Below are 13,143 nucleotides of genomic sequence, written 5' to 3'. Positions count from 1 at the left end.
GCCGGCGGCAGCGATGGCTTTCGAGGCGCTGGCCGAGGCCGCGGAGCGCTGGTGCGCCCGGACGCCCTTCCAGCTCATCGCGGCCGAGGAGACGGAGCGGCGCATGGACTTCTACGCCGAGCCCGGCGTCTCCTTCTACGTGCTCTGCCCGGACGCCGCCTGCGGCGACAGCTTCGTGAGTGCCCCCCGCCCCCCGCCATGCCCTGCTGCCGCCCCGCGGCCCCCGCCGCGGCCCGGGCACGGGGCGCGGGGCGCCCGAGCCCCCAACCGGCAACATGGAGGCTGGGGGGGGGCGAGGGGGCAGTGGGCGCAGAACGGCCCCCATCGCCGCGGCAAATGGAGAGCGGGCGGGAGGGCGGCCATAAAATGGAGTCGGGAAGCGGGGCTGCCCCTGCCCCCCGCGCGGACCCGATCCCGGTGCCGATCCCGATGCCGATCCCGGTGCCGGTCCCGGCAGGTCGCGGGCCGTTGCTCCCCGCGGCCCCCAGGGCCCCACAGCGGCGCCGCCGCGGCCGCGGGGCTGCCTCGGCGCGGCTGCGGTGGCCGCGCACACGCGAGCTCAGCTTTGCGCTTCTACACCTTCGTCTTACAGACTGGCGCCTTTGTTTTAATCGCTCCTAGCGCAGGGCGTTACTGCACAAACGTTGTCGCCCCTTCCCATCCTGGAGCAACTTTCCAGGGGAGCATCCCTGGGCGAGCGTTCCCGGAGCAGCAGCGGGGCCCGACGCAGCTCAGCCGAACCCTGTGCCCTACAACCACATTTTCCTTCTTTTTTTCTCTTTAAATGTTTTTATGGCAAATGTTTTCATCCCAGGGCTGCTCCATGCCTGCTCAAAGCTGTCCATTGTAAAACGGAGTGACTGCTGTCAAATGCAGAGCGTCAACAGCAGGAAAACCGGAGCCAGGGGCTTCTCCTGCCCTTTCAGGAGTAATTACCTGAGGCACTTTTTTTTTTCTTTTTTTATTTTTTGGTGGTGTAGTAATAATACTCTTAAGATAGGCAGATAGGTGTTGTTCTTAATTCTTTTCCTGCCGATGGTGTCTCTTTAATGTGATTAAGGGCCACTGATGAGCAGATCCACCAGCATCTTGTTTGCTGCCCCTAGTCTGCTGTGGGGCTTCTTTTATGCTCCCAGCTTGACTACCTTGCTTTCCTGAAAGACATTTTTGTATTGTTGTTTTCTTATAGTTTTGGAAGATATTCTGCTTTCTGCCAGCACATACAGGCTAAATTTTATTTTATGGAATCTGAGTGCAAGCAAGGAATTGATCCTCCATTGCACTTTAGCCTTGTTTCCTGGCCCTGGTAATGTGAAGGAGCGTGAAAGTGAGAGTAAATATAAACACTTTATGGTCTTTTTATGCCCTCTGAATCTGATAAAGAGGCCTCACATTCGATAAGCATCTGGGCTTGATATTCCCTTTCTTTACGTGTTCATTTCATAATAAGGTGACTTAAAAAGCAACGTAGGAGGTGCCAGAGAAGTCCATGATAACTCCCCACTTGTAAGGAGGAAATGAGGAACATGACGAACTTAGAAGGGAGGAGGAGAAAGACATGGAAAGGTTGCCAAGAAACAATCCGGGGGAGAAAAACTTTGCATCCTGTGCTAAATCAGACATCACAAAAGTCTTATAATTTTGACTTCAAGAAAAGGTACCTTTGGGCCACGTCCTTTCGCCATGCTAAGGATGCAAAGGATGCATCTAGGTGCCTCCAGACTTTTTGAGAACTGCCGGTCACCTAAACCTGACTGCATCAGCAGTAAATAAATGCATCAGCATTTTATTTAGCTAAATTATGTATAATTTAGCTTCTGAGGCTTATGCTATTTTCCTCCAAAGTTTAACTGAACTTACTGTATAGCCATGAACAACGTGGTGGGGAGTGAGATGCTATTCCTTTACCGCCCGTTTTTTTATGTCACCTCATTGATATTGATAAAGCAAATACAAAGGTTGTGCCACCTTGTTGCAGGATTTCCTGTAATATATTGGGTAGGAAAGGGTCATCTAGGGAGTGACCAAGTCACCTAGCAGCACTCCGTCCTGTCAAAAACAGAGGGAAGGCGACCAAGCCGCGTTGTCCACCAGGTTGCCCCCGACCCCTTCCCCCTGCAAAGAGACACTAAGGCACCAAGGGGTTTCCCAGGAAAGGCCTCTCCATCCTCTCCGTCCATGCCTTTTCCCTGAGTGCTCCCAAGCAGGAGCTGAGCCCTCAAATTACATTAGTTTTGTTATTTCCAAGAGGCCAAGTTCCTTCCTCCGGGGATGCGTGAGTCAGAGCGGAGCCGTTCAGCTCCCGCGCTGGCTCCACGCAGCGCCCACAGCGCTGCAGGTGCTGCGGCACTGGGCTTTGCTGTGGCCGAGCTGCTTTTGCCTTTCAGGAGATGAAATCAAACCATTTCCAAGCGGGAGACAAGTGCCAGGGCGCGTGAGACCTTCCGTAGCAGGCTGTTCCTGTAGCCAAAGCTTTAAATCTTCTGCAGATGTGGAAGCTGTTGGAAGCCTTACATGTGTCTTGCTTTACCACGCTACAAGAAAACACATCTCTCTCTTCGAAGGCTAAAAGATCGAGTAACTTGTTTGGTTTTTTCCCCTCAGGTGCTAGTTCATCTTGTTTGAGCTGCTGCCGGCAAAATGTTGTGGTCCAAATTGTGCAGTTTGGAAAGTGGTTCTGTTAAAACGCCAGCGGAGCACAGGGTTAAGTGTCCCTGGGGGACAAACTAGCTGTAATTCATCCTTTCAAAAAGTGGCAATGTCTGGTTTTTGCTTTAAGACAGAAGCCCCCGTGTGTAGCTCTGGTAGTCCAAAAAAGCTGTGATTTTACAGCAGAATCAGAATGTTAAGGCATAACCATTTTTAATGGATTGTGGATAAACAACTGCAAAAAGGGCAGGACAACTCATGAACTGCCAGTCCATAAAATCTAACTCTTAAGTTTGTCTCATAAGGGCTGGAAGTAATAAAAGGGTTATTACTAACCTCAAGTATTAAGAAATCATGAGTCAGGCCTCCAAAATCTCAAGGCTGTTCTTATAACATTGCGATTTTAAGAAAGTTCATTTGGTGTTTTAAAGAGGGTTCATTTGAGTTCATTTAATGTACTTTTTGCCTTTTTAGGCCACAGAAATCACAAAGTCCTGTTTTTTTTTTTCTTCTTTGTTTGTTTCTGGGGTGTTCTTTTTTGTAAACAAAAGCTGAGATTTGATTGTGTATTTATAGGACTGCAAGGCCCACAACTGTAAGATATCATGAAATATCATGAGACTAGTGGTATGTATCTGTGAGAGCTGTCAAGGCTGTAAATAACTTAGTTTTATTGCTGGAATGGTAAGAGATGTTACTGGAGACCACGGAAAGAGCAGAACCTATTCAGTCAGACAGCTTTTTTTTCTATTTCTCTACATTTTTGCTTGCCCGATGCAACAGGCAGTGAAGAAAACGGGGATCTAGTGAGGTTAGTGGGAAGATGTTTATCCTTTTTGTCCTAAAGAGGCAGGTGTGGTGTATTTTGCATCATGTTTTCTTCAGCATTACCAACAACTCTGCACCGAGCCCCGTTTTCAGGGTGGCCTCCGCCATACGCTGGTACCCAAGAGATGCTTTGCCTCTTTCCGAGGGCTTTTTTTGCAAGTGGTGATGCAGAAGCAGAGAAAACTCGGCTTGGCTTCCAGCCAGGCAGGGCTAGTGCCCAAGGAAAGCTCCTTTCCTCATGACAATGTGTGTGCTCGCTGTTCCCCACCAGTACAATCACGGGAAGCCTCCGGTGGGTGATTGGTTTCCCCATGTTCCGATTCACTGCGTTAATAAAATCAACCCCCTTCCCCTGAGTGCTGCTTTCCCAGCGTTGCCCCTCGCCTGGCCTTGGAGGTAACGCAGCGGCCTGTGCACGATGAGGATGGCAACTGCAGGGCCGGGTGCTCAGCCCACGTTGCAACGTGGCACCTTGTAAACACCACGTGGAAGGGTCCTTGCAAGCGCCCACTAATGCCTTTCCCTCCTTCCCTCCTTCCCTCCTTCCCTCCTTCCCTCCTTCCCTCCTTCCTTCCCTCCTTCCCTCTGTTGCCGTTGGCCTCCAGCACGTGTGGAGCGAGAGCGAGGACTGCCTGCCCTTCCTGCAGCTCGCGCAGGACTACATCTCCTCCTGCGGGAAGAAGACCCTCCATGAAGTACTGGAAAAAGTCTTCAAATCCTTCAGACCTGTGAGTGCCTCTTTATTATTATTATTACTATTATTATTATTTCAGATATTCCACCCCACCCAGGCCAAATTGGGGCATTTAGATTTTGCCATTAGAGTGGTTGCAGCTTCAGACTTGGAAATGCTGGTTTAATCCCTGCTTGGGAAGAGAGACCAGAGTGGACGCTGGGTGTTGTAGGGAAGGGGGCCTGTATCTGCTCCTGCTCAACCTCCTCTCTTCTCGCCGGACACTCAGGTTTGGGCTAAAACCTGTGTTTGCTCAGGGTGAGGTGGGTTTGTTAGGTTGGCCGTAGTCCTTCCCGGGCTCTTGGAAGGCCAAGGAGAAGGCGGCAATTTTTTCCCAAGAATTTGGAGCAAAAGGGAGGGCCTCGGGTGCTGATGCAAAAACATGAGGCCTCCCTGTGTTCCCTGTTACACCCTTGTGTTGCCACGAACAGCCACAGCTGGCTCACATAAAAGAACATCATTTTAGAGAGTCCTTTGAGAGACTGAAAATAAATCGAGCAGATGCACACACTTTTCTTAGAAAGGACTGGGAAGCTGATCCATCAGTACAGCTGCTTGTAATTGTGCAAACATACAAAAATATAAATATGTTTCCCAGGATGACGTTCAGCTCTTGAATCTTCATAACTCTTTTCTCCTACTCAAAAAAGCTGTGCCTTAGAGGAGAAACTTCCACTAGTTTAACTAAAGAGGTCATTGCAAAGACTTAATTAAACTGGCACAAATTGCTTACTTCATTTCAAGATATATTTACTTCAGTGTAACTTTAGCTGAGGAGAAATTGGCTTCAATGAAACCATGTTAAGCTACTCTTAAGAATAAGAAGATTCAAAGCTAGAAGAGCTGACGTGGTACCTTAGTTTGAACCCTTCCCTAAAATACAACAGATTTCACCCAGTGATTCCCTCAGACAAGCATGCACGTTGTGCTTGAGCTAGAGCATCTTTTCAAAAGGCACCCGGTCTTGCTTTAAAGACTTAGGTAACTTAAAAGCTACATCACTGCTGGGCATTTTTTCTTCCAATTATTAGTTACACTCAACTGGAAAAAAAAAATCTAATCTGAATTTATCTAGTTCTGCTTCCTCAGTGTTGAATTTTGTTATGCTTTCGTCTGCTTGAGAACTATGCCCTCAATTACCAGAGACTATACTATAATCAAGCACCTCTTCATTTTCTCTTGGATATACTGCTTCAGTTTTCCTGGCTTTTCTTTAACCTCCTGTCAAGAGATTTGCATTGGTCCAGTGAAAGCAGCTTTGTCATTCAGTGCATGGTTCTGTGTAGACAAGTCTAATAAGAAACGTATCGACATTTTTCTCAATTGTTATAAAAAAGTAGGATAGCTTTTGAAAATTGCAGTGTGTTGCAACAGCTATAAGGAAAAGTAATATCCTCTCATGCATTTGCCATAAAAAATAAATAAATAAATACAAAATCCACAAAAACAAAGACCACTTTTCTATCCGTGCTGGATGATGATTCCCCTGGCATTCCTTCCCTCTGCTCGCCGTCGTTTCTGTTTCAGACCTGCTTGGTTACTGAAGTCGGCTCAGTGTGCAGGTGGAGGTAGGAGTGCGTGGGCAGTGCAGTTCTGCTCCACTCTCCAAGGGCCTCTGTCAAACACTGGTCTGGCAAATTTCAGCTTAAAGACAAAAGAAAAAAGACAGTTTAGGAAAATAGTTGATGAAGGTCAGATCATGCTCTTCTAAAGTGCCTAATGATGCTGGATGCTCAATTTGGGATATGGAGAAGGAGCCAGATTTTTTGAGGATTTGGTTGCTAAGCACTTTCCAGGAGTCTCTTCCACGATGGCATTTCCAGCCTGACATCCAGAATTATTGGGCAGTCTGGAAACCATTGCTGGGGTCCGTGGAGGAGCAGTGCTGAGGCAGCGCTGGCCATGGCCCATGTTCCCGGCCCGTGCCCTTCCTTGCGTGGAGGCTCTTGGCTGGGTTTGCAGCGGGCACCTCGGCGCATCCCAGCTCCATGCACACGGGAGCAGCCGTGTCTGTGTCCCAGAGCTGTGGCTGAGCAAGGGGGTGGCAACTGCTCCCAAGGGATCTCGCTGCCAGCGCATCTGACGGGATGAGCGGGCAACGAGGCGGCAAGCCAGGGGTTGCCCACCAGCCCTCACTTCCACAGAGCTGTGCCACTTGCCTTGCTCGTGTTTATTCAGGGAGTATCCAAGAGCACTAGGCAGTACTCCAGCTTGGAGAGCTTTTGTACGTGCACCTGGGGCCAGCTGCCTTCCCGCTGGCATGGGGGAGGAGAGCCCCGCTCCGCTCCTCTTGGAGCGGGTGCTGCGCTTGGAGCGAGCGCTGCCGTGTCTCCCGTGCGGCGGGCAAGTGCCCGCGAGGTGCTGCAGAAGAGCAGGGCTCTGAGGGCTCTCCGGATGGCTCCAGGAAGGTTGTGAGCATTGCCTGCTGTACGAGGAAATGCCTCTCGCTGCATGTCTTCTGTCTGGAGAAAGGAAAGAGAGTATTATCCGTTGTTTCAAATGTGAGATCAGCTTCTGAACCTGGTTCTAGCGAACACTTATTGTCTGCCATCTAAGCTCACTGCTTCCATGCTTTTTTGCTGCCCCTTGAGGAAACACTATTGACATCAGTGTGTCCCAGCTCCTCAGGAATGCTTGTTTCTGTCATAACATTTCAGTGCCTGGGAGCAGGCAGAGGTGTCCGTGCTTGCACTTCTAGGCCCATCTGCCTAGAGATTCGTTGCTTCACACCAAGATTCAGCATGGCCACGTTATCTCTGTTATGCACTGCTAAAGCAGTGACATCCCTCCAAAGAACTGCCTAACAGACAGATAACTTGGCCTGCAAAAATAAATAGGGTTGGGGCTGTCTTTCCCTCACTTCCTCACCATCTCCTTGTGCATCCTGCCTGGCTGGTGTGCTCTCCCTGCCCCTTTGGCTCACAGATCTGCTTTCTTTGCGCACTTTGTGTTTTGCCTCTTTCCTCCTAATTCGTTACTTTCCATTAAGCTCCATTCAGTCTGCTCCATAGCTGTTGCTGGAAAGCACATGACAAATACAGCTTAGAAGCAGAAACTCTGTTTGAAAGAAGACTATGTGGGAGTCAGCCCGGGATCACCCAGCACCACCTTTACTATCTCGTTGTGCCCCCGGCTTTATCCTCCCTCCTGCTGTTTTGGTGCAGATGTTTGCACAGATGTGAGCACTTTGGGCCTCGGTCCTTGCTGGGGTCAAATCCTTGGCTGTTTTGCCCCTGCAGTGCAGAAAATAAGGAATGGTGGTGGGAGACCCTGTGGAGCTGATGGGATCTCATTATGGACCTCATTATGGATCTCATTATGGGGTCATTATGGACCATGAGGTCTCATCAGCTCATGAGCCCGTGGGTGCTCAGGTACAGAATAGGTTCCTTTCCTGTACTGGCCATTTCCTTCTCAGGATCAGTGCTGTTTGTATATATTTATGCAGTGCTAATTTTACAGGGGTAAGACAGCATCCCATAAAGCGAAGGCGAGACTCTTACTCATGTGGCTCCTTTCCCAGCACATCAAGGAGGAATTATAACTAGAGCTGGACAGGAAAAAAATAGAAGTCATCAAAGCCCTTTCTGCCAAACTGAGCAATGCAAGACACAAATTTAATTTGAATACACTGAATCAATTTAGACAAAGAAAAATACTGATGGATGAAAATGCCCAGAGGCCTTGTTTTTGCATTTAAAGAGCTGCATACTTTAATTTTAGCTTCCAAATGAAATGAAACCCCCAGATTCTGAAAATGAACTCCGTAGGTTCACATTCCTGATTTGAAAAAAATACAAATAGGATTTTTTAGTCTTTTTTTGCCTGGTAAGAAAACAAGGACGTTTTCAACTTGGGGTCTCTCCAGAAGTATTTTTAAAATACGAAGGAGGGGGTTTAGTCAGCAAATTCTCCTTCCAGTTCACTGCCAAAATACCCAACAACACAAAAGCTGCTTTTTTCATAGTGCCAGTAAAAAATACAACTGGGCCCGGAGACTCGTTCCGTGTATTGCATTTGTATCCACTGGAGCATTTTGAAATGGTGCATTTAGGAAAAAATGCATTTAGATCCTTAGGAATCAGCCTTGTTGCCACCTTCTCATTTTCATACTAGGGAGCGTTGCCCTCACCCTCTTTTTTCTGTGTTTTGTCTCTTTTGTGAGGGAACAGCTGTGTTGCTCTCCAAACAGGGCCTTGCATGAGCCTGCACCGCCTGCTCAGCTAAATGCCCCGTATTCCCAATAAAGCCTAGCTTATGGTTTTGCTCAGGAGGTATTAATAGCAGCTTATGTAGGATCCTCATAAGAGATTTCCAGAACAGATGCCTTAGTTTGACTGTTATTTGGTTTATCTGTCTCTGGCTTGTGTTGGCTTGGCAACCTTTTGGAGGAGAGGGGAAAAGTTCAACCGTTTGTATTTGCTGCTTTGCCTGTAGCCAACAAGGGCTGTGGTAGAAATGTGGGACATCAGAGTGGCAGCATCTAAGCGTTGTTCGAGGAAGATGGATTGGCAGGTTTTCAGGAGTCCAAATCCAATTTGAACAAATCTAAAGGGAATTGGGCAACTCTTGAGTTGAGTTTCTCACTGAGCTCACTACACCCAGTGTGCAGACCTTCACGTGGAGCAATGGAGGGAAGGGTTCAAGAGAAGAACTCACATGGTAGGATCTTCAGTCTTTAGGGACCCTCTCCCTACCCTGTACTAACCACTTGTCTCTTTGGATGCTTTCTCTTTCTGTCTTTTATAGGGTTTACTGAACACGATTTTAAACTGAGTTAGCTACTGCTACAATATTATCATGGTTCTTTTGGAAGTGAAACCACTGCCAGGTCTAAACACTCATAAAATTGTGATATGACCTCAGGGAAAAACACAAAGCTTTCTGAAAGTGCTTTGCTTTGGTTTTATATATCTTCTGGTCTCTGAGCACTTAATTTGGTGTGAAGCTGCGTTCTCCAGTCTCCCTCAGTCACGTGAAGGACAGAAAGAGTCACGTTTTACTGTTATTCCTGGAATTGGAAGTTTTCGAGAAATGGCATCTAGGCATTTTATGGAGATTGTGGCGAAACTGCACGAGTGAGTAATTCACTGTTACACAGTATTTTCTCTTCCTTGTAGTTGCTTGGGCTTCCAGATGTTGATGACGATGCCTTTGAAGAGTATAACGCAGACGTGGAGGAAGAGGAGCCAGAAGCCGATCACCAACAAATGGGTGTCAGTCAGCAGTGATTTTCCAAGAAGCTAAAAAATTTGGAACCCCTTGGGACCAGGTGGGGGTCCCGTGGTGCCACGTTAGCCTGTTTGAATTAGCGCATCACGCTGGGATATCGGGCTCCCGGGGGAAAAGTCTTAACAACGGTTAAACAAACCACCCAAGCAACCTGTGATGAGCTTTGCTGAGAAGTGACCTGAATTTGGCTCCTGCTTCAGCGGGGTTTCTCTGGAGTTGTCTTGGTAGCGTTCTGCCACTGTCAGTTTAGAAGTAGTTTCGTTGCTGACTGTCTCCTTGGTTTGTATTAGGGGATAACATTCGCTGGCCTGAATGTGGAGAGCTTTGAATGTAGGAGCTGTTGGATTGGGGTGCTGGGTACTCACGTGTGACCTTACTGAGGAAGTTAATGCAGAGGAAGTGCAATCCCTGCTTTTTTTTTTGTTCAACCACTTATGATTTTTTTGACTCTATCCTACCAGGCAAAGTACTGCACTTTGAGAGCTTTCTTCTCAAAAACACTAGTTTAATAGTGGCCAGTACTGCAGAAGTGCACATAGAAGCTGCAGGAAAATAAGGGGAAGTGGGAAATCCATGTGGAGGGCTTGTATAAGACACATAAGTGTCATTTTACTAGCACTTGAATTTCCAAGTGCTGGATTTAATCACGGGGCGTAATGAAAGCTCTCATCAACCACACACATTACAAGCAACCTCATTACTTTGACACCATTCAGTCTAAAGCCAAATGCTGTTTTGGGACAAATTGAAGCAATTGAAAATCCCCATGACATATCCCACTTCTGCAAGAAAACCACCTTTAAACTTTGCTGATTTTACTATGTTGATAAATTATTATTCCAATCTTGCATCCTCCCGAATTGAAGTGCAACTGAACTTTGAAGCCATAGGGTTGTAAACCAGCACCTGGCTCTTGAAATTACACTGGACTTCTTCCTCATGCTGGGCCTCGGTGTAAATAGTCTGTGACCTAGCCTGGGCATTTACACCTCTTTGGAAGAGAGCTAAACACTACCCAAGCAGAAAGGCAAGACCTGTCTCTTAACAGTAAGGCCGCTGTGTTGCTTTGGAGAGGTAGAAAAGCCTCACGGGCACCACAGAGGTCACTCACAACCACTTTGCAGCCCCTTTGCTGCCAGGCTGCAGTCGATATGAAAGCTAGTGAAGCAGAGGGTTTTCTTCAGCTGGGCCTTGCTCCCCAGAGTGATTTGAGGGGGTCTTGGTGTGAGGGGGAATAAGACCCTTCATATTTTATACCTATTTTGCATAGATTCAAATAATTCCAATGAGTGCCAACTGGTGAGGATACAGGGTCTCTTTAATTACTTGCCTTTTGTACTGAAGATGTTAGAAACTAAGAGGTTCCTTTGGGATGCAGCTATTTTCCTTAGTGAAACAGAATGTTTCTAGATTTATGCGATTTTTCCAAAGTTTTTAAAATCGTGAGGTGAAGGTCACATGCTCCAAAAGCCCTTTTATAGGGAATTATCTTCAACAAAACAGAATGTGAATGAAGAGAAAATACTTGGACAACTCCCAGAAACAACTTGCACCGTATTGAAAACCGTTGCTAGCAATGTTTCCTTTCCAGTAGGTTTTTAAGAGATTTTATTTTCCAGGTTGTTAAAGGGGATAAGTTCTCTCGGTGGTGTGCGTTTCTGCTGAGGGCCGGAGAGATGCGTAGCACTTCGTTTTGTGCAACCTGAGGCAGAGACCAGGGTGCTCTTTGGTAGCCGAGGACGCACCAAAGGGTCTGCAACACCATAGAAGTCTGAGCTTAAGAACACTGCAAAAGGGGAAGGGGAGCAGCCCTCGAGCTCCCCTTGCACGTCCTTCGGGCATGCCGGCGCACGCGCCATCATCGCCACACGTTGCCTACGGGCCGGTGACGTGAGGACTGTGGCAATTCTTTGTGTAACACTGTACAGCGGCTATAGGCTTTTTGCTTGCTAAAATGAAGTGCAAGACCAGTGTTTTCCATCCCTGCTCTAAATCCCTGAAGGGGGGTTTATTATTTTTATTTTTTCCCCTCTCCAGCTAAAAAGGATGCCATAGTCTTAAGCGGAGTCTTGCTTTAGAGCCGTCTTCCTCATTGCATCCAGTGCTTTGATTGCAGCTCGTCTGAGTAGATCCGTGGAGGGGCTGGATTTCAAGGCAGACCCTGGTGCTCAGGCTCGCAGCTGCGTTCGCCCCTTTGCGCAGTGGCCGAGCGGGCACGTGCCCACACACACGTGCAAGGCCCAGCCTGCTGCCCGGTGCCCGTGTCCTGCTGCTCCCGCCCTTCCCACTGGATCCTCACATCCCGGGCCGCGCCGCGCACTGGAGCTGGCCATACCCTTCCGTGGTTTTCCTGGGAGGCGGCTTTTCAGCCAGACCGGGATGTGATCCGGGGATGGAGCAGGGTGGAAATGTGGAGCCTGGGGCTCCTTGTCCCTTCCTGGCGGTGCTGCGGATGTGGCTGAACAGGCCTAAGTGCTGTTAGGAGTCCGGCCCACAAGCCTAAAGGTGGTGGAAAATCAGGCCCTGGATTATGGTGGGACAAAGCAGGAGTTAATGGAATGGGAAGAGACTAGGAGATGCAGTGCTTAGTAATTGCCCACAGATTATGATGTATACTGCACTTTGCTACTTTTGCCTGCGTTTTGATTGATGTGTAAATGATGCGGTTGAGCATTAATATGGTTGTAAGCAAACATAAAGCTGTAAATTATGTAGATAAATTATTTTCTGTATTAATTAACTTTTGTTTTTGGGATGCCACATGCCACGTGGGTGATTTCCACAGCAGAAGTGCTCCATAGCACAGGGGGGATCCTTCTGCAGCCCCCGCTGACGCAGCCGTCCTGCTGAAGACAACAAGGGGCTGGTCCAAGCGAGGGCTGCAGGACCAGCCCCTCCGGAGGGCTCCCAAGGTTTGGTCCTGCAAAGAGCTCTTGGCTCCCATCGTGTTGCCAGCGGCTGAGCGTGTTGAGCCCCACTGCTGAAATGGAGCACTGCGAGGCAGCATTACACTGCGGTGTTATACACAGCACATTTTAATGTACATGTGTATGAATTGTGACTGAGCATTAGTATAGAATGTATTTTATCAAAAGAAAAAGATACTGATTGCTTAGGCCTTGACCAAATATGTTTCTGTGTTATCGCCTTACTCGCTCCATACTCACCGAATGATGCAAGAAACCATTTCAGTGGTATCACAAGGTATATTTCATTTGTATTTCATTTTTCCCTCACAGCCATTCGGCCACCAGCTGGGGCAGCGTGACCCCGTGGCCAGGCTGCCCCACGGCGACACGGGTTTTGCAGACACGTGTGGACACCTGCTGTTCTTGGACGGAGGGAGGAATTTGGAGTCAGAGCTCTGAGCTCTGGGTACATCTCAGAAGCTGGGATTCCGAGCAGCCTCTGGGAATTACATGTCCAGGCCTCCAGGAAATCCAGTGGGAGGGGGGTAGCTCCTTTGCAAATCCAGTCTTAAGCCCTGTTGGAAAAGGGGCCAATTGTATTTGCCCACCTGTGTCTGAAGTGCTTTTAGATCTGACCGTGGAGAGATGCATTATCGTTGCCTATCCCCAAAGTGAGGCATTAGCTAAAGGACACACGTGGGTTCCCCTTCTCCTCCCATGCTCTTCTCTCATCGACATTTCTCATTCTAGCTAAATACAGCCCTGCTGGAGCAGGGGCTCTTGCAGAGCTGG

The 13,143-nt window shown here is 48.3% G+C and overlaps 1 protein-coding gene across 1 annotated transcript; it reads left to right on the top strand.

The window, feature by feature from the left end:
- The first annotated feature begins 12 nt into the window (after positions 1 to 12).
- Positions 13 to 12,262, top strand: MTURN (maturin, neural progenitor differentiation regulator homolog). Its single transcript, XM_026045539.1, has 3 exons — positions 13 to 175; positions 4,083 to 4,205; positions 9,331 to 12,262. The coding sequence occupies exons 1-3, from the start codon at positions 14 to 16 to the stop codon at positions 9,439 to 9,441; spliced, it is 396 nt and encodes a 131-aa protein (XP_025901324.1). The 5' UTR covers position 13; the 3' UTR covers positions 9,442 to 12,262.
- Positions 12,263 to 13,143: the final 881 nt, after the last annotated feature.

Source organism: Nothoprocta perdicaria, unplaced genomic scaffold, assembly GCF_003342845.1.
Source record: "Nothoprocta perdicaria isolate Ctin4 unplaced genomic scaffold, notPer1 scaffold_40, whole genome shotgun sequence".
In the NCBI taxonomy this organism is placed as follows: domain Eukaryota; kingdom Metazoa; phylum Chordata; class Aves; order Tinamiformes; family Tinamidae; genus Nothoprocta; species Nothoprocta perdicaria.
This window is presented reverse-complemented; position numbering and strand designations above follow the sequence as displayed.

Coding starts and splice junctions, on each gene's coding strand:
- MTURN (XM_026045539.1), top strand. CDS start 14: ATGGCTTTCGAGGCGCTGGCCGAGGCCGCGGAGCGCTGGTGCGCCCGG. Junction 176..4,082: donor CCGCCTGCGGCGACAGCTTC/GTGAGTGCCCCC, acceptor GTTGGCCTCCAG/CACGTGTGGAGCGAGAGCGA. Junction 4,206..9,330: donor TCTTCAAATCCTTCAGACCT/GTGAGTGCCTCT, acceptor TCTTCCTTGTAG/TTGCTTGGGCTTCCAGATGT.